The sequence below is a fragment of the Onychostruthus taczanowskii genome, unplaced genomic scaffold (genome assembly GCF_017590055.1).
Source record: "Onychostruthus taczanowskii isolate IOZ18803 unplaced genomic scaffold, ASM1759005v1 scaffold52, whole genome shotgun sequence".
NCBI lineage: Eukaryota > Metazoa > Chordata > Aves > Passeriformes > Passeridae > Onychostruthus > Onychostruthus taczanowskii.
The window spans coordinates 4,862,419-4,889,144 of record NW_024502791.1 but is presented as its reverse complement, the minus strand read 5'-3'; the positions used below and the strand labels follow the sequence as shown (position 1 = coordinate 4,889,144).

Here is a 26,726-nt window from a genome sequence, read left to right as displayed (position 1 = left end):
AAAGATTGGTCACACAATTATACAGGAATACTAAAATACTCAGAAAGACAGAAAACATAGGCTACTCTAGCAAAGCCTTCCAACTTTCAGAAAACTCACTCCCCCATAAGAGGTGTGATCTTCCCTAAAGGCAACACAAACAGCTTATGTTCCTGTACTTCAATGGAAGTCTCCTGATTTCAGCTTATGAAGGATTATTTCCAGCATCTCATGTCTTGACTACAAAATATTTTAAATACATCAGTTTCAGCACAATTATTCCATGTTGTTGTAAAACTGAAATAGTAATGCAAGTCCTAAAATTTCTTTCTTTACAATACTTTTAAAAATTCTTATAAAAACAAGAACAATAGAATTTGATCATGATCTTTTCTGTTAAAAATTCAGATAAATGCAGAAATTTATACAAGTGCCTATTTATAGATTAGATAAAGGCCACATTAAAAACAGTTAGCTTTTTGATATAAGAATCAAATTCTGATGCGAAGTAAGTGGTAAGAAAACAAAAAAACCCAGCCCTAAAGAGTGAACTTCTACCAACTCAACAGCCGTACAGCTGTCACAAAGTCAGTGCTCATACAGAGTTGCCAATGTCATTGCTGACTCTTTTCTCTCCTGCCCAACTCAGACTCCATCTCCAGGCACAGCAGTAGCTCACTGTGCCAGGCAGGGTGGCAGTTTCCATGCTGCAGTGTCTGCTCTCATTACCTTTAGTGGTGGAGGCTGCATTTTTCCAGAACTGTACTGGCCTGCTGGAGCTGCAAACATGTGTCCAGCTAATGGATCCCTGCAGAATGGCTCTGGATAAGGAGGACTAGTCTGGGTACAATTACTGCATCCACTGTCAACAGATTCTGCTTGCCAACTCCTAGAGTCAGAACATCACAGTAATTTTGCAGGTGTTAAAAAAAACCCATGCAATTATGCATTCCATTTACATATTACATTATCTAAGCCAGTTTATAATTTTAGACTATTATTTTTCCAATAAAAATATTTTCAACAGGAGAACATAGCACACTTGCATTTCTGCAAATGCAAATAAGGAAATACATTTAATGGAAAAAAATTCACCTTCTCTAATTTTCTTAAGGCATATGTTCTGGTCTTTATAACAATACTAAGAAAGCAATAACAAAAAAGAACAAGAAAAGTCGAGTAACAAACCAGGAGTATCATAAGGAATGAAACTGCAACCCTAGCCCTAACAATGTCTTGTGTCTCATGTCATCACTAAATTTTATTTACTTTTCTTAATACAGGGCTGTTACAAACTCATTACAGTTGCCTCCCTAGCAAAGTTTATCTTTGATATAATATTTTCCCACTTCCCGAATTCACTAAATTCAACCTGCTATTCAAATAAGGTTTCCTCCTGTTCATGGATCATGGCACAACAGAATTTTAAACTTAAGCACTAACAGAGAGCAAACTGCAGAATTTTTCCTGCTTTATTTCAGACTATACCCATAGTGTAAATATTTTTGAGGAAGTTATTAGATAATAATTAATTATATCTGTTTGATGAGGTATTTAAACCATTTTTACCTTTCTGATATGGCTTCTGCCTGATCTTCCTTTCTTTCCATCTCCAAGATTTCTTCCTCTGTGTACTCCAATTTCACCCTCTCTTCTGCCAGCTCTCTCTCAACTGCTTCCAGCTGGGCGGTGGTCCTAGCTAACAGGGCTGTCACTGCATCCTGAAAGATAAATGAGACTTTCTGTTTGAACTAACCAATGTATTTAATGTGCATTATTAAAAAAAAAAAAAAAAAAAAAAGAAAAACAAAGCCATCATATGTTCCTTAAACAACAAAACAAAAAACCAAACCACAACCAAAACAATCTGTCTTGAATCTTAATGATCACAAGTATGTGGTGCTCAACTTGTCACAGAAACTGAGCAGACTTTACTTGACTGTGGAGCATCATCCATCAAGTTAGGTCAAAAGAGACCTCTGGAGGTGACCTAGTCTGATGTGCTGCCCAAAGCAAGCAAGGCATCATAGCCACGTCTGGCTGTCCAGAGCCCAGTGAAGGGCTGAAAACATCTTCAAGGATGAATATTTCACAACCTTTCTTGACAACCTCTTCCAATGCAGTGGCAGAAATTTTTAGTGTGTTTTAGCTGGACTGGAAGCATGCATACAGGTTACTATTTCAAGCACCTGTCCAGACATGATCTGGTTTTCAACTAGTCTTCTAAAATCTAGCTCTTGCTCCGAGAGTTAAATTATTATTTCCTGTGATAACTCAAAACCACCTGCACCCAAGGTAAGATCACAATCATGCTGCTGATCGAACAAAGTAAACAAATCACTTTTTTAGAGCCATACTGTTTTAACTGTAGTTACATTTCCAGAAGACTGAGGAATACTGTCTTCACATTGGTTTTTGGTCTTTGCTCTCTGAGGCTCTGAACCAGTGAAGATCTGAACAGGGTACCAGTGAAGCTGCATCTCACCAGAACTCTCTGCATCAGTCAGGTTTATCTGAGCAATGCCCTGTAAAAAAACAAAAAGCATTGACCACAATAAGATACATATACTCTGCAACATAGACACCTTCTCACTTAAAGCATATTTTACTCACAGTGTAAAACTCCCACTTCACCAAATACTACTGTCTCTTAAAAACAGACAGCTTTGTTCTGTTCTGTTATGATGTTTAATATTCTGAATTTTTTGCCTCTTCTTTACTACTAGGAAGAACTGGAGTAGATAGTAATTTTTTTTCAAATTGAAAAATGTCAGTTATATTTGCATATGACTGATGCAAATATAACTGACATCTGATAGCTATTAATATTTTATTTTTAAAACCTTCCCAACTACGTACCTGATTTCTATATTTGCTTAAATTAACATAACTTTAATAATGTTACTTTATTTCAGGGGCTTTTGAGATAACTGTATTCTGATACCCTTCCATTCTCTGGCCCTCAGAGGCATCTTTCAAATGGAAATAAAAACATTGATAAAAACATTGTGTAAACCAATTTTTTTCCCTGTCTATTTATGTTATAAGGTAGTCAAATGGGTTATAAAGCCATTTTTCTACTTTCCAGGCCATCCTTGCATCTCCCAGATTCAGGTAAAAATAGTTTTAATGGAGGCTTCTCACTAAAAGTACTTCAAACTTTGAAGTAGCCTACTTCATCAGAGAGAGCTCATGTAAGAAATTTCTCAGTGGTGTTCACCTAATTGAAAAACAGCTGTGAACAAATCCACACTGCCTAATTTATTTATTTGGTTTTTTCAATCAGTTCACTAGCTGGACCTACCAATTGTATTAGTCAGCCTTTAGGTACTGTTTTTTGTTTCCCTGGCTTATGAGCCACATGCTAAAAATGTCTTCTATCACTGGAAAAGTCCGGTAAAAATGGCTTTCATATCTCACAAATCAAGTAAGTGTATACAATGATTCTAACAACAAAGGCAGTAGGAAATGTAGACAGAATGTGCATTCAACTTTAAGCAGGTAGAGAAACAGTTAAGCAGAAAACAATAATTAAAAAAATAAATCATTGCATTGTTTTTCCAAGACAAATGTTCCCTCTGGCTCTGTTTAAACAGGTGTACGGAGGACAATAGCCTAACAAAATAATGTGACATGGGGATACTGCATGTTACTGAGAAAGTCACTTCATGTCAATATAGGCTACAGAGATGCCTCTTCTTTTTTCTGTATAACACAGATGTCTTGTAATTATCTACTTGCTCTGATGCAGTGGAAGATGTAAATGTGTATCAAATACTCACACTTTTTCATCAGAGTTGGAAAATGTTTAAGACACACTGAGTTTAGTTCAGGAGGTAGAGAGTAAAACTGTTTTCCTGCCAGCAATATTGGAAGAAGCATGGGCTAACTCTTAAGACACCTGACACTGCCCTATACACTGCATTTATTAGGCAGCTAAGCAAGTCTGCCAAAGAAGCCGCCTCTAAAAAGGGAGTCATTAATTCCTGAGTGATTGAATGCTGGTGAGTAGAAAATCACCATCAAACTCAATTAAGAATTATCAGTACTGAAAGGACTAATTAATATTTCATGTCTACCTCAAGATTTGGAGCTTACTCAAAAGGATAAAGAAACCAAGGTGGGTGTGTAGAGGTGCATCACATGTCTGTTCTGATGAATTTGTTAACAACCTGGATGGCAGAACAGTAGAAGTATTTATGAATAGCTCTGTGATGTCTGACAGACATGTCTCTTTATTAGAAAACAATCGGGATTTTAAAATCATGCTAAAAATGGGACAGATGTTCAAAAATTAAAACAAAAAATGCAAAAAAAAAGTTACACTCAAGAAGAAACCAAATAAATTAAGATACAGGGAATAAGTGGTCAGGGCTGTAAAAGATGAGAAACTGGGAGTCGAGCAGCAATGCCAGGTGATTGCAAGAAAGGCACTCATACTTCTTTTATGTTTTAACATGAACTGTATGTGTTAATCATGGAAAATAACAATTGTCTTATGTCAACATTGACAAGGCCACCAGGGAAGAAATAAACCAACTTAAGACAGAAAAAGATCTTACAGCCATGGAAGACATAAAAGTAAATGGTTGAGGAAATGGAAAGACCACCTCCACAAGTGTAGTATATTTATTTCTTTATAACAGAACTATTTCCCAGAATTTTTTTTTTCCTGTAAGGTACAAGTGTTTATAGAAATTAGGATAAACCCCAGTCTGGCTTTTGCACTTAGGAAAATATTACACTGGCATAACCTAGTTGAAAAGATAGCAGTCATTAAGAATTTGAGAAATATATGCATTATTAAATAGATGAGAAAAACTGTAATCCCAGTGGAAGGCATCTTGAAAGACAGAGGCCTTGTTGACAGGCACCATCACAGCAGTTCCAAAGAGAGGTAGCAGGTAGCAAATGATGTCTCAATGTGAGAAAATGCTCATTCTCAAATAACAGCTGAAGAAAATAATGATCATAATGTTCAAATACTTCAATGCACCTATCTGAAGAAATTGGCATTGTTTCTCTATTTTTGAGCAGTATTGTTAAATTGCCTTAAACTGTATTATCAATTACTGTTGACAGATACTTCTGACATAACCAGCTGAAGACCATGAAAGAGAAAAAATCCCTACCAAGATAACCTGAAGACCTATTTTTTTTGGCAACTCAATAACAGCAGTTATAATGAAAGTACCCTAAACTTAAAAGCATTTGTTTCAATAGGAAGATACCTTACACTTCAATAGCTGTTTAGCTTCCCAGAAGAACAGGATATACCAGTATAAAGCATTTACACCAATATATCCAGCCTGTTCTTGAGATGATTTCTCTTTAATTATATTGTAGACAAAACTTCCTACTGCAGACAAGACCTCGGGTCCATTTCTATCAACATTAAGACCCCTGTTTATAAGAGATGCTACTTAGATTTAAAGGTGGATTAACAAACACACATTCTTGACCAGATTTGCTCAAATAAACACCTCTTATCCACAGCCCAGCAAGACAGTGAGATGCCTATACCTCTTAACTGCTTTGATAGGCTTAAAAGTTTTTTTTTCACTAACCCATTCAAACCCCCCACTGCAAAGACAGCCCACTCACTTCAAAATAGCTAGGACATCAGCCCCAAGGCAGATTTAGTTATGCATATTTGTATTTGACAATAGCTAAATTAACCTAACATTTAACACACTGGAAGTTAGCATATGACACCTCAATCAGGTTAAAGTAAAGGCTGAAGTAACATAACTGTTCTAGGGCCACTATTATCCTGAAACAATGCTAAGGCTGATGGAACAGCAGTCCTCTTCATCCAATGTTATATAATAACAAGGTGTCTGTATTTGTTTGGTTTTTTTTTTAGAGTGAACCTGTCTGAATAGTACAGATTCCTCACACAGGCATTATAGTATCATGCAGAAACCAAAGTCTTGAGGAAACTGTAGTCTAAAAGCTGCCAGATTAAGTCTTTTTTAAAATCCCACCTCTTTATTTACAGAACTATACTTATATCTGTGAACAAATGGATTCACTACCATGTAACTCTATCAGAACTTCTTATGGAAAGATTAGCTTCTCTTTTTAATCTTAAAAAACAATTCCTCAGGTAACTTTAGTTTCTCATATCACATGGCTTTTAAGAAACAGAACCACTTACCAACAGTTCTTCTTGTTGCTGATGATCAACTGAACAGATATACAGCTGCAGTGATTTTAATTTCAAAACACTTGAGTGTATGGGGATTTGGAACACTTCATTAAATATTAACGGAGTTTGGAATTCCAAAGCTCTTGAGCAGTAAGTGGTTGGTGTGCCTGACTCAAGCGGTGGCAAATAAACTCTCACATGACTGGGAACAGCAAAATAGACAAATAGCACAATTCAGACAAAGCCATTTTGCATTTCTCAAAATCAAGCTAAGCAAAAATATCAGTGGAACATCTACATTAAGAATCTGCCTTGAGATGTCCTCATCACCAGAATTTACTTTGTGTTCTAACACAGAAGATCTGCAAAGCTGATCTCAAAATGCTGTATTTTTTAACAAAAACTGTTGTGGTTTTTTTTTTTAACTTAGTGCTTAAGCAGAGGCACCAAGTGGCACTTGAGCTGCCCTGAGGTATCCAAGGCAGCTAAAACGAGTTAGCAATTATAAGAGGATCTATGGAAGAGCTACAGAGAGCCTCCCTCTGAGCAGCAGCAGCTGGAGGCCAGGTGCTGTGCTATTTCAAATGGAAACACATGCCAATGTTTAGGCAATTGAATTGTCCCGTCAGTGCCACCGATCCATTTCTTTCTTCCACCCACTAAGCAACCTATTCCCCTCCTTAAGAAATTAAGAAATTCAGATGGCAAAAGAAATCTGCAGTCACTGCATCTATCTACAGTCTCTAAAGACAAATTCAAATATGTGGTACCATATCATTTAAGACTCCAAGCCAAAAACAAAATCAACAACCATTTTCACCTGACAGCATAAGCAGCAGAGCTACTTAGAGAATTGTTTCCATGTTCTCCCTCTCCTGACTGCTTTCCAAGCCCCTGCAATATCCCATTCCTTTCCTCATGCCAGCAGTTTCATGCAACTGTGTCGTGACCCAGATTAGAAAATTTATCTGGGTTAAAAAGCTAACCTAGCTAAAAACCCACGAAACCTCCAGGATTAAGAAAACCAGCTCAGCTTCACTCAAGTAGACTACATGGCTGCAGGAACTCCTATGCCACCACCAAAGAGGGGCTGACACTGCCAGGCAAACAAATGGTTACAGGACAATTGGAAGAGCTCTTTATGGTGTAACTGCAGCACAGTTACTGTGGAGCATCAGTTAAACAAATTCTTGTCCTGTAAAAAGGCAGAGATCCAGCTCCTCTGTTCACTGGCTGCCGCAGGCAAACATCCCCCCAGCTGCTGCAGCACCTGATTCAATCAACGTACAGGTGCACAGAGGAGTTTATTAAACATGATAAAAGCTTCTTCTGCTTTCTGGTAATAGAAACTTACTTTTTGACTAGACTAATCAATTCACCCTGCAGCAATGCAACTTCTTGATTCCAGCAAAGGCAGGGTTGAGAAGGGTGAAGAACCAAACTGCATTTTGAGTCATTTAGATGCCTGGTTGCTTTGATGACAATGTCTAACAAACCCTTTGGACTAACTTTTTTCTTTGGTGGTTCTACTTTATTACCTTCTTCAGATTATGCTTATTTCTTTTTCTGATGACAAGGCACCATGGCTGAGTAATACACAATACTCACATTTTTCCCTATTATGTGCCCTTGCACTCACACTGAAACAGAGCAAAAACCCAACACTAATGTCCCAACCTGCATGAAAAATTTCCATTGCAGTTTTGCAGAGTTAGCATGGTGAAGTTCTCAACAAACTACAATTCATTCAGGGAGATGTATTTTAATTTAACACCTCCCACTTATTTTACAACACAATAATGTAATCATACCTCCATTTTCCTGCTTTCAACCAACCTCTCCCAGAGATAAAGATCAACAACTTTTACATGTGGAAATTTTTTAAAACATGCAAAGATAAATATCTCCAGACGAAAGTGTTTTATGACAACACTGATTATTTAAGAAACATTTATTAAAATAAGCTAAGCTACGTTCTATATGTGATACAAAATTTGAAAAATTAGCACAAGCTGTCAGAGGTTAAAAAATTCAATCTTTTGTACTGATTCTCAGCAAGTACTTGTGTCATCAGAAGGTCTTTCATGGATACTCAAGGAGAGCTGTACAGGCCACAAAAGCCTGCAGATCCTTTGCTGTTGTTAGCATGCTTTCTGGTGTGGTTTTCTTTCTTAAAGATAAAAGCCAAGGTAGACCTCCTACTGGATTAATATAGATGTTGCCACAGGTACTGAGCAAAATACACACTAAGCTTATTCTGGAGTATCACAGATATTTTTGAAGAAACTTTCCTCTGCATAATAAACATGAAAGAACACAGAGACTACACTTGTTACCTAAATATTGTGACATAAGTTGTATAAAAGGGAATTTCCTCATGGAAATTAAGACATACCATCTTCTCCAGAAATGGCTTAGTTTTGGATAAAGCCAAATAAATCTATGGTATTTATAACTGCAGCATAAAACAATGATCACTCTGGGTGAAATTTAAGCTTACATTTTGCAGTTTTCTTTTACAACCAGACTAGTAAAGTTCTTCAGCTGTAATACATGGACTAGCAGACATTCACTTCCACTGTCATGCCTGGAAAATAAATTTTCTGTGTTAGTCGCCTGGAAAATAAATTTTCTGTGTCAGTCACCAATCACTGATAATTTGCTTAAGAAATAAAGATGAAGATTAAACAGATTTAAAGAATGAAAAGCACATTTTGTTAAACAAATTTCTTGCACAAATCAGTTTCCATCAAGAGCATTAGCTACAGTAACAAGGTTAATAGAACTAAGTGAATTAAATATTATTCAGCTTGAAATTAACAAGCGGCCTTCATATGCCTCTTGACAGCAAACAGGTTTTAACAAGTACATTCTTTACTTTAAACAGTTACACCATTTGCATTTGTGTGTGTGCGCATGTGTAACAACACATCAGTTACATTAGACAAATCCATCTGCATTATTTTCATGGGCTATTGAAAATAAATTTTAAAATTCACTCTTTTACATCAGCACAAATTTTGAAATTCCATTGACAAACTTGGTTCATATTTTAAAAACTTCCAATCTTAGGAATTAGTTTCCAAGGGGCAGAAAGGATTCTGGAAAATCATATCATATAAGATATGATATCCTGTCTTGTATGACAATAATCTGTCCTTCCCCAGGCTACCCTCACTACCAACAACAGCATGCCATAGGCACAGGATTTCAAAGATGTATTGTACAGCTGGGACTGTACTGTATTTGTGTCTCTTCACCTGTGATTCTCCTAAGGTAATACTCCTTTATCTGGTATAAAAAGGTCTCGCTTACAGAGACATATCCCTCTACCCATACCCACATTAATGGTCCAGACAATGAAAATAAATGCTACTGAAAGAAGTAATGAAGGCCCTTTTATCAGTCAGCATTGAAAGGACACTGAATGAATTTTGGCTAAGCCATATCCCCGACACCAAGTGGCATGTGACTGACTAATCTGTACAACCACTGAACTTTGGATTTCAGTTCAGAAACTTCTTAAAAACTCCCACCATGACTTAGTTTATTAAAAAGCTAAAAATCATAAGCAAGAAAAGTAGTGAGCAATTCCTGTAGAGTTGATAGGGAGAAAGAGGAGTAATTACTCACAGAAATCCAACATGTATTTGTGGTTCTTCATTACTGGCAACATCACCATAAACAGGCTCTTCCAGATCTTCATTCCTGCAGGAACAGAAAGTACAGTAAACCACACAGTGACCTAAGCTGCTAAATTATGAACTAACATTTATTCTGTGATTTGTAGATACAAGCAATTATTTGGCAATACATGAGGGACTGGTAATGTAGAAAAAATTGAGACACCTATACAAAAACATACAGTAGTAATAATTCACAATTGTAAAAAAAACTCAGTAAAAACTGAGGTTTTAGAATTAGTCTTACAAAATATTTAGGTTATTTTAGTATTTATTTTGTCTTCCATTTCTCTTCAGCATCCTCCAAACCTTATCTTCTTCCCAGTTACTGCTTCCTGTGTTAAAACAGTTGTATTATGTAACATGTCTTTCTACATCCTTCAATCACTTGGTCAACATATGTATTTTTTGGCTTTTGACAGTTTGTCTATTTCTTCCTTGAAGTTATACTTTTATCAAATGATATTCAGAATTGTAAGTCACACACAGGATGAGAAAACTATCTTTCAAGGGGGACACAATGTTGAAATGTCAGAGAGAAAAAGCAAAGGGGACTTGGCACTTGAAGATGACAGTGGACTGCATGTAAAAAGCTTCCTTCCTTTAAAACATGCCATCTAGTAGTTTTATGTTACTAATAAGTAGCAATTTTAAAAGCCTACACATAAATTCACAACTAATTCTTTAGGGCCGTGTGGCAGAACAGGAATATTTCCAGCTTACTATGCATTCATACACCTGACCTTTTGCTTAAAGCTTCAAACACGCCACTGTCACTAGCCAGTGAATGATCTGAGAGACATGCTGAAACTCGCCTGGCTCTCCTCTCCGATCTTCTGCCGCTGTCTCCTCGCAGAGTTACAGCTGCCATGGAGAAAAAAAGGGAGAACATCAGCTCAAGGAAACTTCTTCAAAATTGAACAAGAAACATTTATTGTATCAAAGCTAGCAGCAAAACAGTACAAATGCAGTTCACTGATGTTTCTTCTAACTTAAAGTTAAAAGCCTAGAATAGGATTGGCTGGAGATTTTCTGTGGGAGAATTAAGGAAGGAAGTTTGTGGCTAATTGCTCTGTGACAAGACTAAGTATAAACCAATTGTATTGTTACTAAATATTTTTCTGGTAGAGTAATTCCTTCCTAAAGGAAGACTTACATTAATTCACATATGTACACATGATATCCTAAGCTTTTCAGATTTACCTACTGAATATACAATAGGTCAAAAACAAACACAGAGACTAATTCTTTTTTAAACTTATCTGATAACACAATGTGAGGTTTTGTTCTCATTTGTTTCCTTATACAAAGTCTCAAAGCATACTGTTTATACCATCACATAATAGCAGCTTTTATTTACAGTCTGAAAGGCATTATCAAAAAGAACCAGTGTTTTCCAGCTCACTCAGACCACTGTTTTTTTCAAATTCTTGGTGAATTACTTTGAGAAGTGACTGGGGGAAGGAGGAAGCAATGTTCAACCTTCTTTGCCACTCTTCCCTGAATTACCAGCCACACAATAAACAGCAACTCAGCAATCACTTTCATGTTTTAAGTGTACCAACAAAATTATGTTATACACTTGGGTTTGGCACAGGCAAGTAGGCATAGCAGCTACCAGTCCTTTAAAGTACGTGCACGAGCAGTAACATTCAAGAACTGCACAGAAAAGGCTTCAACACTTTAACAAGATCTCCTGACTTGAGGTTGTTTTCCTTTGAGTCCTAGAGAAAACCACTAAACAGACTTGTGCAGTGCAGTATCTTCACTGTGCAGAGAAGAACTTTTACCGTCTTTTGCTTAAGATTCAATGACTGTCCTCAAAGCAGGAAAGCAATGGTAAAGAGATGGCACTTCAAAAGTGGGGAAAGCATTTTATTTGCTTCTGCTCATGCTTACAAACTTAAGACAGCATGGAAGCATTGACAGTTCCAGCAGAGTGACAGTAGCACAGTGCATGGGAGACAAGCACCAGCTGACATTTACAGCTTACAGCCCCAACAAGGGATGAAACACGTCTAACTCAAAGTAACAACTTGTTAAGCACCTCTGTTGCACATTATCATGAGACACCCCTCCGCACCGTACCCATCTCACCTCCCACCCAAGCACCACCAGGACAGGACATCAGGACAGAAGAACTTGATAAAAGTCTTCCAAACCAACACAAACATACTTCTGCTATCAACAGAAGGCTCTGGCTAAGGTCAGCTTTAACCCACTGTGGAACTGGCAGAGAAGGTGCACCAAGCCCAGCAGGTTCTGTGCCAGCCCAAGATACATTTCTGTTACCAGGCCACTAACAGCACCATGTTACCAAAGGTGTTACAAAAATCACCCAGTCCTGTTTGGACCTAACGCTCCTATATATCAGCAGAGCCAGTTCTCTGTCCTTTGGATTCATAAGTAGCCCTATGGACCTCTCCTCCAAGTTCAATGAAGGATTTAGTCAGCTTTAGGTGTTCAGGAAATTTATTTGCTGTTCAGGAACAGCCCAACCTGTACTTGCCTCTACACCCAGGGAAAGATCCACCACTCCTCCCCATCCCACCCTTCTTGTACATCACACATTGTGCAGTGCTGCTCATGACATCCTCACCACAAATGAGAGCCAAGTTCAAGTTAGCACACAGAAAGCAAAAAACTGCATTTGAACCACGCTCTCCTTTGTATCACTTGTACAAAAGTGGTTTTGTGGGTTGTTTTGATTGGGGCTTTTTGTGTGCTTGGTTGGTTTCGTTTTTTCCTTCTTTTTTTTTTTTTTTTTTTTCAAGGACTTTTGATTTGGTAAGCCTACCTCAATCTCTGGTATATATGAAGAATATTCTGTCACTGGAATTTATAAAGAATCATAAGAATAATGAAGAACTAGCAATCTGTAGAAACATCTACATATTAAATTTTCTCCAAAATTTTATATCACTGGAAAGAAGTTGAACTTCACAAAAGTGTTTAATTTTTTTAGAAGTGCTTCTATAATTTCTGTACTAATTTCAACAAGTTATACTAAAATGACTTCTTTTTGCAAATAAGCCTTTGGCTCACCCCCTACATGAACACTTTGTATAAACATAGCAGAGGAAAGATCTTGTGGACTCTGTCCTTGGGAGGCTCATGTTCCCAGTTTGGCTGGAAGGAAAAATGAAAAGCTGACACATTACAACAATGTGTAACTTCACAGTGATTTGCTCAATGTCTGCAGGCCACGGAAGCATTCAAGAACCTCTGGACAACTGCAGCAAATTTGGGAGAGATGCAAACACCAGAATATTCCCTTGACTTGGGGGGGGGAGGAATGGGGGGGCAGGGCATAAAAAATCAGGAAGAAAAATTAGTCAAGATCAAAGACACAGCAAATTTTGGTTTAAGAAAAAAGTTTAGCGCAGACTTTGCAATGCTGGAAGCTAAGGAATTGTTTAAAATTTATGTTTCTAAGACAGACCATTACCTCACATTTTCTTATTTAAATAACAAAATCAGTAAACAATATATATGATTTTCCAAAACTACTGGATGCCAAACCTTGATAAATATAAGACAACCATGAATGAAAGAACATTCTCATTGTAATTAGCTGAAAAAGTGAACTTCAAAGCAAATTTTGCTGTCCAAACTTTCATTTGCTAAACAATCACATAATAAATCTAAAGCATGTTTCACAAGCTTAGGTGACTAGAAATACTGCATGTCAGCTCAAAATGCACTAATAAAAGAGTAGAACACTCTCATAAAAACTAATCTGAGACAAAACCAAATCTTACCTACCATAAGGCTGTCAGACACTACTATTATATAATAAAGCTGAAGGTCAAAGAACGCCTTCCCCAGGAATTTAACTACAGATGTGAATGTGTTGTTTAGTTGACATAGCAAGAATATTAAGTATGCCATAATGATTAAACAGATACAGCAAAATATCAAACAAAACCAAATGTAGCAGAATCTCCTGTTTCTTCTCATGCGACTCCAAAAAAAAACAAAAAAAACCAAAACAAAATAACCCACCCCAAAAGAAAACAACCAACACATCACACAGAAAAACACACAATAAGAAATTTCAGGTTCACTTACAGTGAATTTTTCTGTTGTGCCGCATGAGAAACAAGACAAAGAGCATACAGTGACAAATCATCCTTTAGATTTTTGACCATATTTTATAAACAAGAGATTATTTAGAAATTAAAAGAAATTTAGCATTTGAAAGATTTGCTATACAGAAGCGACAGTGAAGATATTCAAGCCCAATATTTTAATTAACATGTTTCCTCCCACTCCCAGCTTTATAAATATGATGGATTTAACTTTTCAAGCATATTCCCTCCATTCACACATGAAAACTTATTTCACAATGTGACCCTGTGACAGATGCAGAACAATAAAATAGCAGATCAGCAACGGAACATCAAAATTGAAGATCCTGAAGAACCCCTTGAACTTGCTCAAGTGCTGCATCAGTGAAAGTTCATGCAGTTTATTCAGTGCTAACCCTCCCAGCCCCCATTATTTGCAAATTACCAACATTACCTCATGCTTTGCCTAGTGAAGGAGCAGGCAAAGGTTTATGGGAGCCAAGACCTCCTGTTTTTGCAGCACAGCATTCTGCTGCCAGGCCATCGGGGGGCAGCAGCAGGGTACACTGCATGGCACCTCACAGAAACCCAAAACCCCAGCATCTGCCAGCCCCCAGCTCTGGCATACAAGCTGGATGCTCCATCCAATTCTTCCAGGAAAAGAGTACAAAACCAAAATACTTTCAAAACTTCCAACTGCTACTTGCAAACAACTGCATTACAATTCCAAACCACCAGCTAGTGAATGTGGAACTCAAAGCAGGCAAAAGGTTAAATTTTTTAAAGTAATTGTTTCCAAATGCAAATATCAAAAATAAAAAAGTCTCATAAGAAGGCAGCCTGGCTACCTTTTAACTATACGTTCTTCCTCAAAAAGCAACACAAAATACTCTGTACATAGAGAACAGCTGTAACCTCTGTGCTAGGAGCTGGACATCCCAGCACTGACAGCAGATTTTCAGACAAATGTGAAATGTGTAGAAACACAGCAGAGAACTGAGAAAAGGAAAATCAAAGCAGGAAGCTGCCCTCCATCCTGCATTGCTGCCTAGGCCCTCACACCAGGCCTTCACTTCTAGGAAACACACACAAGCTATAAATGAACTACTTAGATACTTTCACTTACCACAATGGGTGAAGACATGCTGTGGTCTGATTTGAGGTTTAAAGAAAGCCTCAGGAAGCCTCTTCACAGCACTAATTTAAGCACAAGTTTTCATGCTGGTCTCTGGAATTCTGTTTATTTTGGTCTGAAAGCTACAATATGGGCACTAGAAATGTTTACAGCTAGTAAAAGTAAGTTCTGCTGCAGTATCTTCTGGCAGTGCAAGCTGCACTAAGGAAAGTAGGTTAAGTCTAGACTCAAATGCTTTTGAACAATACAGGCATTTTAGCACTGTGGCAATGTTTTCTTTTTTAAAATGAAAACCTAATAGGTTTTCTGTAAAATACCATCCATGTTCCTTTGTATTATCACTTGCCAAGTAAGATTTTGGTAGGATAATATGATCCATTCTCTGGTTATAGTTCATATTATTCTTGACATCATGAGTCCTGAATGCAACATTCTACACAATACTAACATGGAATCCTGGATACAGAAATGGGATGGAATTCACAAAATTTAATATTAAACTAAACTCTAAAAACCTTCCTCTATTAGTATGGTATTATTAAAAAAACAAGCAAGTCAACACACAAAAATGTTAATCATGATTATCTTTTTCATACTAAGAGCAGTTCTTCATTTGGTTGGTCAAAACGGGAAAATAAATTTGTCATGTGCCTGTATGCTCAGGCTTTTAATTTTAATTTTTTCAAAAGTTTTCTGTTTCCTCTTTTGATTTCTCTAATTCATGTTTCTCAAATTGCAGTGCTTTCAGAAGCTTCTGCCAAGGCAAACTAAAGCAAGTCTCTCAATTTCACAGACCAGCAGGAAAGGAAAAGTCAACAGTGCATGTGCTGTGCTGGCTGCTCCCATCACCCCTCTGCCATCGGAGCACACACAGGTGCTCAGAGACAACCAGCCAAGCAGATGCACAACACCTCACACATCCCCTACAAAAGATGCTCCTTTGCTGATGAAGCACCTACTCATGAGTGCACCATGCACTCATTACAGCCATGCCACTGTGGCTTCTGCTCCACCACAGAATTTGGACAAGGGAACCTGGGCTGGAATATATATAAGTTCAGCATGTAGTCAGCCAGCCTTCAAGTGCAGTCAGAAGCATCACCTCATGTTCTGTGTTCAGGGTTTTTTTGTAGGGGACAGTTGTTGATTATTTCCTATCTCTCCTGGGTTTGTGTTCATTTCCATTATCAGAATAAAGGCAACATCAGCACAACTGGGGGCCTCAGAAGTAACTAACCTATACTTTTTCTTACTAATACTTTACTCATACTTGCTAGGTCCTTGAAAGGCTACACACCAATGAAAGTCTACATTCCATTCCCTTTCTTCCAGTCAATTCACAGCTGTTTTAAGATCTATTGACAAGGATTGCTCTATTCTTGCACCTCTTTGCTCTAAAACTAGAGTTCGGATTTGGGGGATTTTTCTGTGTTTTGGTCAGGCTTTTAACAGATAACACCTACCATGCAATTTTTACCTGATGGTAGTAAAATAAGCCTAACTCAGGAACAATCTCTATTGTGCCGGCATGCTGACATTTTCTAAGATGTGGCAAAATACTCATGTCCATAAACTCACCTCCACCAGTTTGGACAGCAGTCAGGTGTGGTCCCATTTCTCGCAGCCCTTCATTGTCCAGAGGGTAAGCAGACGTCTGAGACGAGCTCGTGCCTTGTGCATCATCATCACCCAAGGCTGTGCTCTGAGCCCTGAGCATTTCCAGGGCTCCCATGCCTGCAATCTCCTCAAACCCTTCTGACATCTGAGCCAATGGAGAATCTCGTGATGCAGAGAGAAATGGGGTGTCCAGAGGTGAGCTCGGAGGAGACAATGATGACAAGGAGGACCGCGACGACAGCGATGCCAGGGACTGCGGGGTATCCAGAGACCTCCGCTGCTTATTGAAATTCGAGTGTCCAATAGGATCAGCATAGGGCACATCCTTGGTGAGAGACTCGAAGGGAATTATGTCAAAGCGCAAATGCTGCCCGTAGTCTGTAACGCTGTCTGATTTGTCATACTGGGGAAGGCCATAGATGTCCGTGAAGCTGACTGAGCTGAGGGAGCCTCTGCTAGAGGCCAAGGATCCTCGACTGGAGGCCAGGGATCCCCTGCTGCTGCCAGAGGACATGGTGAGGGTGCTAGCTGACAGACTATGCCATGCAAAGAAAGAAAAAACACAAAAATGCCGTTTCAAATGTAATCAGAACTACCAATGCAGACATTAAAAACTAATCCAGATTACACAAGCAATTTTACATGTAATCAGTACGGTGACATGATGAAAGAATGATTTGGCATTTTAAAGTCTAGCTCATGTCTCTTGCCCTAGTCTCAAGTAGAGCCATGACTGGAGCAGTACATGTGACAATCAGATCAGGGCTAAGTGTCTGAAGACAGCAGTCCAACAACATCCAAGAGCAGGATGAGCCTACTCTTTCATCTAACATGTAAACAGCTTTGATTTGGCAGAAAAGAGGCCAGAGTAGGCTCTAGCTCAGCAAACTCAATGCAAAGCTAGGAAGGATAGATTACCATGATCCAGCTCAAATTTACATTAATGATTGGTCATAAACAATCCAGGCAGAAGAAGTGCAAAGGGATTTGCAATGTCCTAAAAAACTGCTGTGTAAGCCTCACTCTCACAGGATTTTCCAATGCAAAATAAAAAGACTTTAGGATGAATCCTATTCCACTTCCTCTCACCATTCTCAGTTAAGGGGGAAAAGAATATCAGTGCCAGAGAGATGAAGAGAGACAGGAACTCAGCAGGAACTGAGTTTTTGATGCTGCTATGGTGTTAAACTGAGGAATCCCCAAGAGCTGCATCTCAAAAGACAGCTGTGAGTGTGAATATGCAAAACATTCTGGACTTTGGTGTGGATCTTAACACATTCTCATATTTAAATAGCAAAATTTTGTCATCTTACCAGGCATCAAAATCCCCTACCTTTAAAGGTATCAGAATATTATGAAACTAGAGAACTTAAAAGAATGGTATCTGCCCAGAGTGAAACTATAACAATATTACAATAGATTTTAAGAACTTATCTCCTTTTCAGAAAGTAAGGTAACATATAAAATTCCCAGGTACACTTAAAAATGTACCCCAAATAGCCATCACTAATACTATTTATAAAACTCCATCCAAATCGTCACATTCCACGAAGTGTATAAATGTAGTGAAAAATTAATTTACTTGGCATACATAAACAGAAGTAAAATAGATTAACTTCATACATTATTAATATTCTTCTCTGCTGTAGTTACTTCAAAGCCTGCTTTGAAAAAACTTACCTTTTTAACTGGGAGTGTAAATATGAGGTTAAACGTGTAGCTTCTTCTAGTTGCATAAGCAAACAATTTCTCTTCTCCTGTAACAGTATCCTATAATTAAACACATACATATTACTATTGTCTTCATCACAGTACTGTTCAAAAAGTGCTAGGAGCTTCCCAAGTGTGGAAAAATATCAATGCATTGAAGTTTGGAATACTGAAAAAAGTTGCACTGTTTAATGAAAAGTTTTAATTTATGCTGCTCATATGCAGTGATGGTAATTCCAGCAAGAACACAAAAACCAAGACTCCAGGAGAATTCCCAGACAAGAAAAGTAACTGAACCATAACATAAGAGTCATGATGCTGAAAATACATTAAAGCAATTAGCAGTCATAAGTCGTCCTAGGTAAAAATATCAGACCCTTCAAGATTATTTTTTTTCTCTTGCTGATTCTGCTATTAAAATAGTATGCCCTTACACCTTGTCACACAAAAAATATTCCAAGACAATTAGTGTAAAATTTCAAAGATAAAAAGAGAATTTTTGAAGGACTTCCATTAAGCATAACCACCAATGTCAAATTTAAGCTTTTATTCCATGTGTTTGAGGTGCATTTATTTATGATTATATTTAAGCAGGCGATGCAGCATCTTGACTACTACATTACAAGAAAATTTTCATGCTGCAACTTATTTTTTGCCCATTCTAATAACAAGCAGCTGAATTAGTCAGTATCAATACCACAACACAAATGGAATGTAACTTTAATGCCATCAATCTCACACACCTATAAGATATCTTAAATTCAGTATTCTGACATTATTGGAATTTCAAGTAATAGATTTTATCTATCATCTACTCTTTTTCTGGATCCAGAATTATATTCCTGATGTTTTGTTTTTCCAAGCCCAACCACTGAACTTCAAGATAATATCAGGGTAGTATTCTGGTTTGTGTTGTACATTCTGTATGTCCAGGAAAGTCACAGCTCCAGCCCTACATCACAAGGTGGTGGTTCTGACAACAAATGGAGGTTCTGACAAACAGTTTGGAGAAAGCAGATCAAAGTTATTAGGCTGCCTCAGACCTTCCTCAGCTGCAAAGATGGCTGTTAGAATTCAACATGCTAATGAACAGGATTTAAAAATCAACAGAAAGGGAGTTCTCCTGGATAAAACAGCAGCTCTCAGGCTTTTCTCCTGACTTTGTGCACCCCAGGCCAGGTTAACTAGCAGCACAAGAAAGGCTGCAGCTGAGCTATGCAAACTTACACCATATAGGCACTGCATGCAGGAACCAAAAGAAAAGGATGAATGGTCACAAGAAACTTAACTGATTCAAAAGCTTGCAGGTGAAAGCAGAGATATTCACACCATGTACTGTAAAAAACAAACTTAGGAACCTACACTCCACAGTGATCAATGCTTCAGGGTAAATACCTGCACTAAAAGGTAAGAAATACCTCCAACTAAGGCTGTCAGCCAATATTAACAAAAACAGCACTATAACAAAACAAAGAACAAAACCCTCTGCCATACAGATTTTAAGTTCATTCTGATCTGTGCATAACTCAGTGCCTTTAAAACTCAGTAAGAGAAGTGCTAATTATTTAAGAAAGAAACACCTTTGTATTTCACAATTAGAACAAAGTGGAAATACAAAAGCAGAATTAGAAATAGTTTTGGTTATTTCTGAGTCTAAAACAAATAATCAAAAAATCAGGGCTACTAACAGTTAAGCTTTCCTCCAATTTGTCATTAAAAATAGAGTGCCCATCAGTATAATTCTAACTTCTGCTCAACTTTCTGCTAGCATTTGAAATATCAAGTACCACAGTAGAATGCTGGTTTCCACAGCATGAACTCCATGGAAAAATAGCTTAGCCCTCTTGCCAACACAGTATGCACTACCTAACATGAGAGCCCAAAAACAACAAATAAAACTTACTACACGACAGAGTAAAGTGAACTCCCTTTTCTGTCAGTTTAAGCTGGAAAACCAATGTAACGATATGGCAAAAATTGCAAAATATATTACACTGACCTGTAGGCTGGCTGTGAATTTTCTATTTATTGCCTGAATTTGCTGTCTGAAGTAAGCATTTTCAAAGAAACTGAAGTTGTCAAAATCTGTGCATGGAAAGCACTTTCAAATATTTTTAAAGTGTCTTAGTTGTGTAAATATTAACCTTTACACAGATCACATTAAAGCCGGTTCTTGTAGGTTTTCCTGAAGTGTCAAAGCTGAGGTTTTACCACTATTTATAAGAAGCAAGAACGAGTAGTCTCTTGCTTTCACTGGAAGCAGACTATGGTAAAAAGAGATTAAGAGGTTTTGTACTTTTCTCTGGCTACAGGAAAAGCTATGCAACTTAGAAATAAACACTGTGTTTCCACTAATATGTTTTTGGGTTGTTTATTTTATATATAACTTGATTTTTAAGTTTTCAAGAATGACTTTGCTTACTATGTTCTCTGAATGTCAGAATTGGGATGTGTTCCCACTGCTGACATTGCAAATGAAAAGGAAAGATTGTATGTAAAAGGCAGCAAAAACATAATCATTTAACTTTCCTGTTATAAGCCAGAACCTAAATATAGCAAAGGATCTTTGTTCCAATGCTTTTGGAAACGACTACTACTCCACTGCAAAGAACAGAAAAATCTATCACTATCCAGGTACTGTCGTTCAGGTCTCTATTATCAGACAGTATCACTCAGACCTGTTCCAAGCATCTTTCAAGATTCTATTCAGATTTTTTCTTCCTATTCAGAATTTTCAGATGAATGAAAGGAAAACTATCTAGTCGACATCCCTGCAACTGTGCTTCAGAGAAGTTCAAGACAGATAGAATTAAATAGTGACAGGAGTGGTGTTCTACTTTTTTGAAACTAAATTTCTCTAGAAACTTACTTTTTTCCTTAAACACAATGAAATTCCCTACTCTTCCTTTTGAAGCTACCTACATGGATCTCACAACAGAGAAGAAAACAACTGAAGTTCCCAAACCTTTCAGTGGCCCCATGAGCAGACGTTGCTCGAGCTCGCTGAATTTCATCCTCCAAGCGTCTTTTTTCCTCCTCCAAACGTGCAATGTCTTCTGGGGATCGTCTCTGCTGACTAATGAGCTGCAGCTCCTGAAGAAGAGCCTCCTTCTCCTTGATGAGCTGAAGACGGTCCCTGTCTGCTTCAGCCATTCCTGGCCAGGATTCATTATCTAGCAAGGCCAGCTGCTGTTGTATATTTGAAACTCTTTAAAAGAGAATAAATGTATTTCAAAATCCAGAAGAGAAAGACAAGAGGAAAAATATCAGAACATGAAGCCTGTTAATGCCTGTGCCTTTTTTCTTCTAAATATCAAATGAAGAAAATTTAGAGGGGTTTGGGAGGATTGTTTCTGGGTTTTGAGGTGGGCTTGGTTTTGGAGGGTTTTGTTTAGTTGATTTGTTTTAGGAGTTTTTTAATTGTTCTGTGTATTTTTAAAACAGCAAAAAACTGCAAGCGCTCCTACATGTGTAGATGTGTGAGAACTACAGTGTTACCTACTGTATAGACAATATCTGTTTTCACACCTTTTTCATTTTGCAATAAATTAATTAATATTTTAGAGCTCGAGTTTACTGCCTGTGCAGCTGATGAAGCTGAACACTTTCTCATTCCTCCTTCTTCTACAATCAGATCTTAAATTGGGATTTCAAAAGTGTAGTAAGAATTTGAAGAAGTTGAAGGCGAGACACTTAACTAGTGACAACCGGTCCACGCAATCATGTCCCACCTCATAGAGGAATGGAATCGTTCAAGGGGCCAAAAATATTAGGCTACCCTAAATGACAAATTTTAAAAATTTTAACATTTTAAAGCTGCCATTAAAACAGAAACATTTGGAAAAAAGATTTACTGGTTACAAAATACAAGTAGCTTTAGATTCATCTATCATAAAATATGCAATTAAATAAACTAACTTGGGTTTTTTTCTATAGTACGCTTTACAGTTAGAAGAAGTTTCTTATATCTCAACAATGCCCAACTATTACATCAAACAACAGTTTTAAGAATAATTCCACAGCTGACATTTTAAGAAAGTGTTCTTTTAAAAACAAATTTTGAACTTTTATCAGTATTACCAAGAACACTAAAGCTAGACATTTCATGAATGTTTCTTTTGGCGTAAGAGGGAGAACATTTATTGTTAGGTATTTATGTTTGTCTTGCAATGACAATTTAGACACTTTAGAATTTAACAGCTAAAATTAGAGGTAAGTAAGAGAAAACCCAGTTTTCTGATTTTTGACCATTTGGAACTCAAGAACTGTACAACATTTATGTAGTTTAAACCTCAGTTTCATCTCCACTTTGAAATGGTAGCATTCAAAGATCAGTACCTCTAAAAGACTGCTACCTTTTAAATAAATAAATAAACAAAGGCACTTTCAAGCCAGCCATGAAAGTAGGCTATAGTTCATTGGTTTTGATTAAAATAATCTTTTTCCAAAATATCTGGTAAGAAAGAAAATTAATAACAAAAAAGCAAGGTAAAGGCACATAACACACAAACAGATGATTCACAGTGTGATAATGTGATTATGAATAAAAGAAAAGGCAATGCTAACAAAGGCAATGCTTCCCCCATTTGAAAACAAAAGCTCATGCAATAAGGTTTATCTCCTACTGACATCTAGGAAGTATTTGGCCATCTTATTATTGGGGGAAGGGAATAAACTATCAATGTAAGTCACTTTGCAGTGACTGCATCCCACATATGAATAAGAATTTCACTGAAGTTTCCCCCCACACCCCTTAGATTTCATTTCAGCAAGTAAAGAAATTGGGTATTATGTCACATTTTTGTCTAAAGCAGAATACTTTATCAAGCCCTTCAATAACATTTCCTTCTCCTTGCATTAATAACCAACTTCTTGCCAATAGCTACTGAAAGCACCATTGTGGATCGATACATACAGTCCACATATTTCACGCTTCAGCTGTTGTGCATGAATTCCAGACGCAGCTTCCTGAAGAGCACCTCGCCCCACTGACCAAATGTCAGGGCCAGGAAGAACAAGCAGGGTCAGGATCTCTTCTCTCCCCTACCCAGGCTGCTCTGCTGTTAAATATTCAGTAAACACTCCTGAAGCACATACAGCTTGATTTTCAGGTGTTTGGTGCCAAATGAAACAAATAAGGACTCAAGATCCTTTCAACAGAATCACAGAATTCCGGTTCAATTGAGTTATCACAGCTTGGCAAGCGAGTGTGAATCATATGAGCCTGGACTATTTGATTGTGTTCATAAGCTTTTACACAGCTTGTGGACAAAAGAAGATGAGATTCATCTGAAGTCTCTGTGTTTCTTCATAAGACAGCTGAAGGGATGACCCCTTCCTTCATTGTAACATTCAATTGTTTTGCTAGTTATTTTTACACTGCAGGGTGAGCTGGTTATGAAGCAGACCACAGGTACAAATGAACACTAACAAAGGCAACAAGGAAGAGAGAAGTATGATCAGGGAAAAGATCCCCCTCTTTCAGTCCAGTGAATCAGTGATTCCACTTGTCTGTGGAGTAAAACACCACCTTCACTAAATACAGGAGGTTTTAATTTAGACTCTTGAGCTTGCTGAGAGCACGTAACTCCCTTTGTGTATGACATTCCAGCTTAAACTTTGTTTTTTCCCTTCAATTTCTGTTATGGTGATGCTTTGAAAGTAGGAAGTTCTCATACAATAACTTAATTATACTGTTATTAAAGAAGGGAAAGTACTGCTGTGGACAAGGTTTGTATCACTGAAGAGTTCCAAAATCTGATTAGGTATTTACTTTGAATCCCTCAACACTCTTAGCTGGCTCTTTCACCTAGCTCTTCTTCTTTCTACAGTTTTCCCTTTACACAAAGAAAAAGCAGGCACAAAATACTATATAACGCAGGAATCTGTTGAAGCACCAATAAGCCAGTTTTCCGCAACCTCTATTTCCTGCACATGAACTGAAGTTTTGGGGTAATTTTATTACTTGCTTTCTACTAGGCAATCCCTCTGTATGGTAAGTTGTTCCAAGAAGCTACCAGTGACAAACTTTTTAATATTTATCTCCTTGGATAGAAGACACTCCTAAGGTCTTGATGGTCTCATTCACCCAAAATTACAAAAAAAAAAATGGCAGTAGTCATGTTTAGTTATGCTCAGAACTTAATAAAAAAGTCCTCTTAAGTATGTTCCATAACTGCAATCTGTCTCCTCAAACACAAACTTTTCTTCCAATCACAATAAATATATGAATAAGCCATTTCACTATGCTTGCCTATGCCAAACTTTATGCCTGTACTACACCAGCCATTCTCACTGCTGCTGCGTTAGAAGAAAATGGCTGTTGTCAAACTCAGTGCATATATTAACCTGCCTTAAAACATCCACTTAAATAAATCAATGACTTGACATAGATTGCAACCTAAAGTGGAAATAAAAATATTTAGGATCCTTTATGAAGTCTGTGTTTTTCAAACACATTTTTCCTTCCTAATGAGTATTTTAAAGATACTATTTTTTAACTGTAGTGACTGCAAGAGTGCTTTTATCTGGCCTAATGCCAGATACTGAGGTCCCTACTGATCCAGCCATTTAACATATTCCTGTGGAAAAAGCTATTAATTTTGGGCCATCAACATTCCAGGCATTTTGCCCATTCCCATCCTTGCATAACAAGTGCTGGGGAGCTTGCATTCCTCACTGGAGTAGGTGGTATCAAATGACTGGTTCCCTAGGTAGGCAGGCCAACGTGGTGCTTAATTCAGTATTTAAAAATTTCGAATGGAGATGAACATAACAGTTCCTGTTAAGGCATATTAACCTGGTGATGATCCTAAGCAAACACTTGAAATGGCACACTTGCCCTGAAATGGCCATACCTAGGTATCTAGAACGATGTCTCACTCAAGACAATGCAGACACAGCATGAGGATAGAGATCAGCAGAGTCACTAGTTTACTATACAAACTACATCATGAGGAAAAAAGGGCGTGTATTTCCAAAATTTAATTAGACATAATTTAATTAAATTTAGTAGCATGTCTGAATCATTATAGCTCTACACAGTTCCCTCTCCCCCTGACAAAATGGGACAACCCTTCTGTCACTGAAAATACCTGGGGAGCCTTAAATATTTTGTTGATGTGCACAAAATCACTTTCAAGGGTGATTTCTGAACCCAGCACTAATGAAGTTATATTGCTGAGCTCAAGAAGATATTAAATAGAGCATGAGAAGTATGTAAAAAATCACTTTTTGTGAGATCAGTGATTTACAATTACAATTTATCCCATGTTAGATTCTTACTCAGACTACAAACAAGATAGGTGTCTTGGGGAGGGAAATACTCTGAACCAATTCAAAGGTATTAACTCATGCTCATAAAATGGACGAATTATGGGCATCCTACTGCTGGCACTTGTTCTTCAAACTGACGATGGTTTGAATTTTACAAGGAGAAGAAAGGAAACCCAGCAATACTCCTCTACATTTAAAGGCCTTGGCTTTTGGCTGACATACCATACTACTCTAGAACTGAGGCCTTTATTACCTGTGCTATGGGAAGACCAGTGGAGATAAAATAATGAAAATATTCTTATTTGAAAGAAAACATTAGCTAAGATCACATAAATCAGCCCTGCTTACTCTTTTCCCTAGGCTTATAATTGGACCCAGCTCTCTGACACTTCAGGAAACAGGGAATATCTCCCACATGCAATACCCAAAGGAGGTGGCTGTTGGACTGAAGACACATCAAGAAGGGTGTAAGAACTTAGTAATTTCTCGTATTTACTGACCCTCTTGAGTATGGATTATGATTTATATCCAAAGAGGGGAACGTTAGAGAAAGATGAAGAAAGAAATGGAAGAGAACAAGAAGCTGGGGAACTCAGCCAAATGCTCACAAAATTTCTCCACTGTGTCTATTTTGGCTGTTCCTGCAAGTATGTGCCACTGCAGCTTTGGCAGACAACACGAGTATGCTCTGTACAATACCCAGCCTTCCTGACAACCCAATTCATTCAATAACAACGAGGTCTTAAATTGGCTTAAGAAACTCATGAAGCCATTAGAGTCCACTGGCATTCTGCAGATTTTAGGAAAATTGCAAAAATGTGCTAAAAGCAAGTTTTCCCAAATGCACAGGTGAAATAGTACAAAACTTTAAAGAAATTCAAAAGCTCATGTCTAAGCTCCCTTTATAACCCAAAGAAAATGTTTTAAGTTTAAAAACCAACACTGGCAGATTTAGGTTTGGCTGGTATTTATGTGCTATCAAAAAATTACTTCATCCTTAAATCAGATTTTCAGGTTAGTTCAGCAGAATAAAGCATACAAATCCACTGAATTTCACTAGAGATTCCGTAATTAAACCTTGAAACCTGCCTATACAAGATAAATTT

At 37.5% G+C, this 26,726-nt stretch overlaps 1 protein-coding gene across 3 annotated transcripts in view; it reads right to left on the bottom strand.

The window, feature by feature from the left end:
- The window catches only part of WWC3 (WWC family member 3), a 99,639-nt gene that overhangs the window by 7,183 nt on the left and 65,730 nt on the right, over positions 1–26,726 (bottom strand). The window contains exons 9-18 of one of the 3 annotated variants that reach the window (XM_041416488.1): positions 21,311–21,553; positions 18,316–18,405; positions 16,597–17,171; positions 10,629–10,677; positions 9,764–9,838; positions 8,631–8,717; positions 6,140–6,332; positions 2,337–2,504; positions 1,549–1,700; positions 709–868 (exon numbers count right to left, since the gene is read on the bottom strand). In XM_041416488.1, the coding sequence (XP_041272422.1) occupies positions 709–868; positions 1,549–1,700; positions 2,337–2,504; positions 6,140–6,332; positions 8,631–8,717; positions 9,764–9,838; positions 10,629–10,677; positions 16,597–17,171; positions 18,316–18,405; positions 21,311–21,553 (1,792 nt within the window). Of the gene's footprint in view, positions 1–708; positions 869–1,548; positions 1,701–2,336; positions 2,505–6,139; positions 6,333–8,630; positions 8,718–9,763; positions 9,839–10,556; positions 10,678–16,596; positions 17,172–18,315; positions 18,406–21,310; positions 21,554–26,726 lie in introns of all 3 variants that reach the window. The other 2 variants (XM_041416486.1, XM_041416487.1) reach the window with 2 other exon arrangements.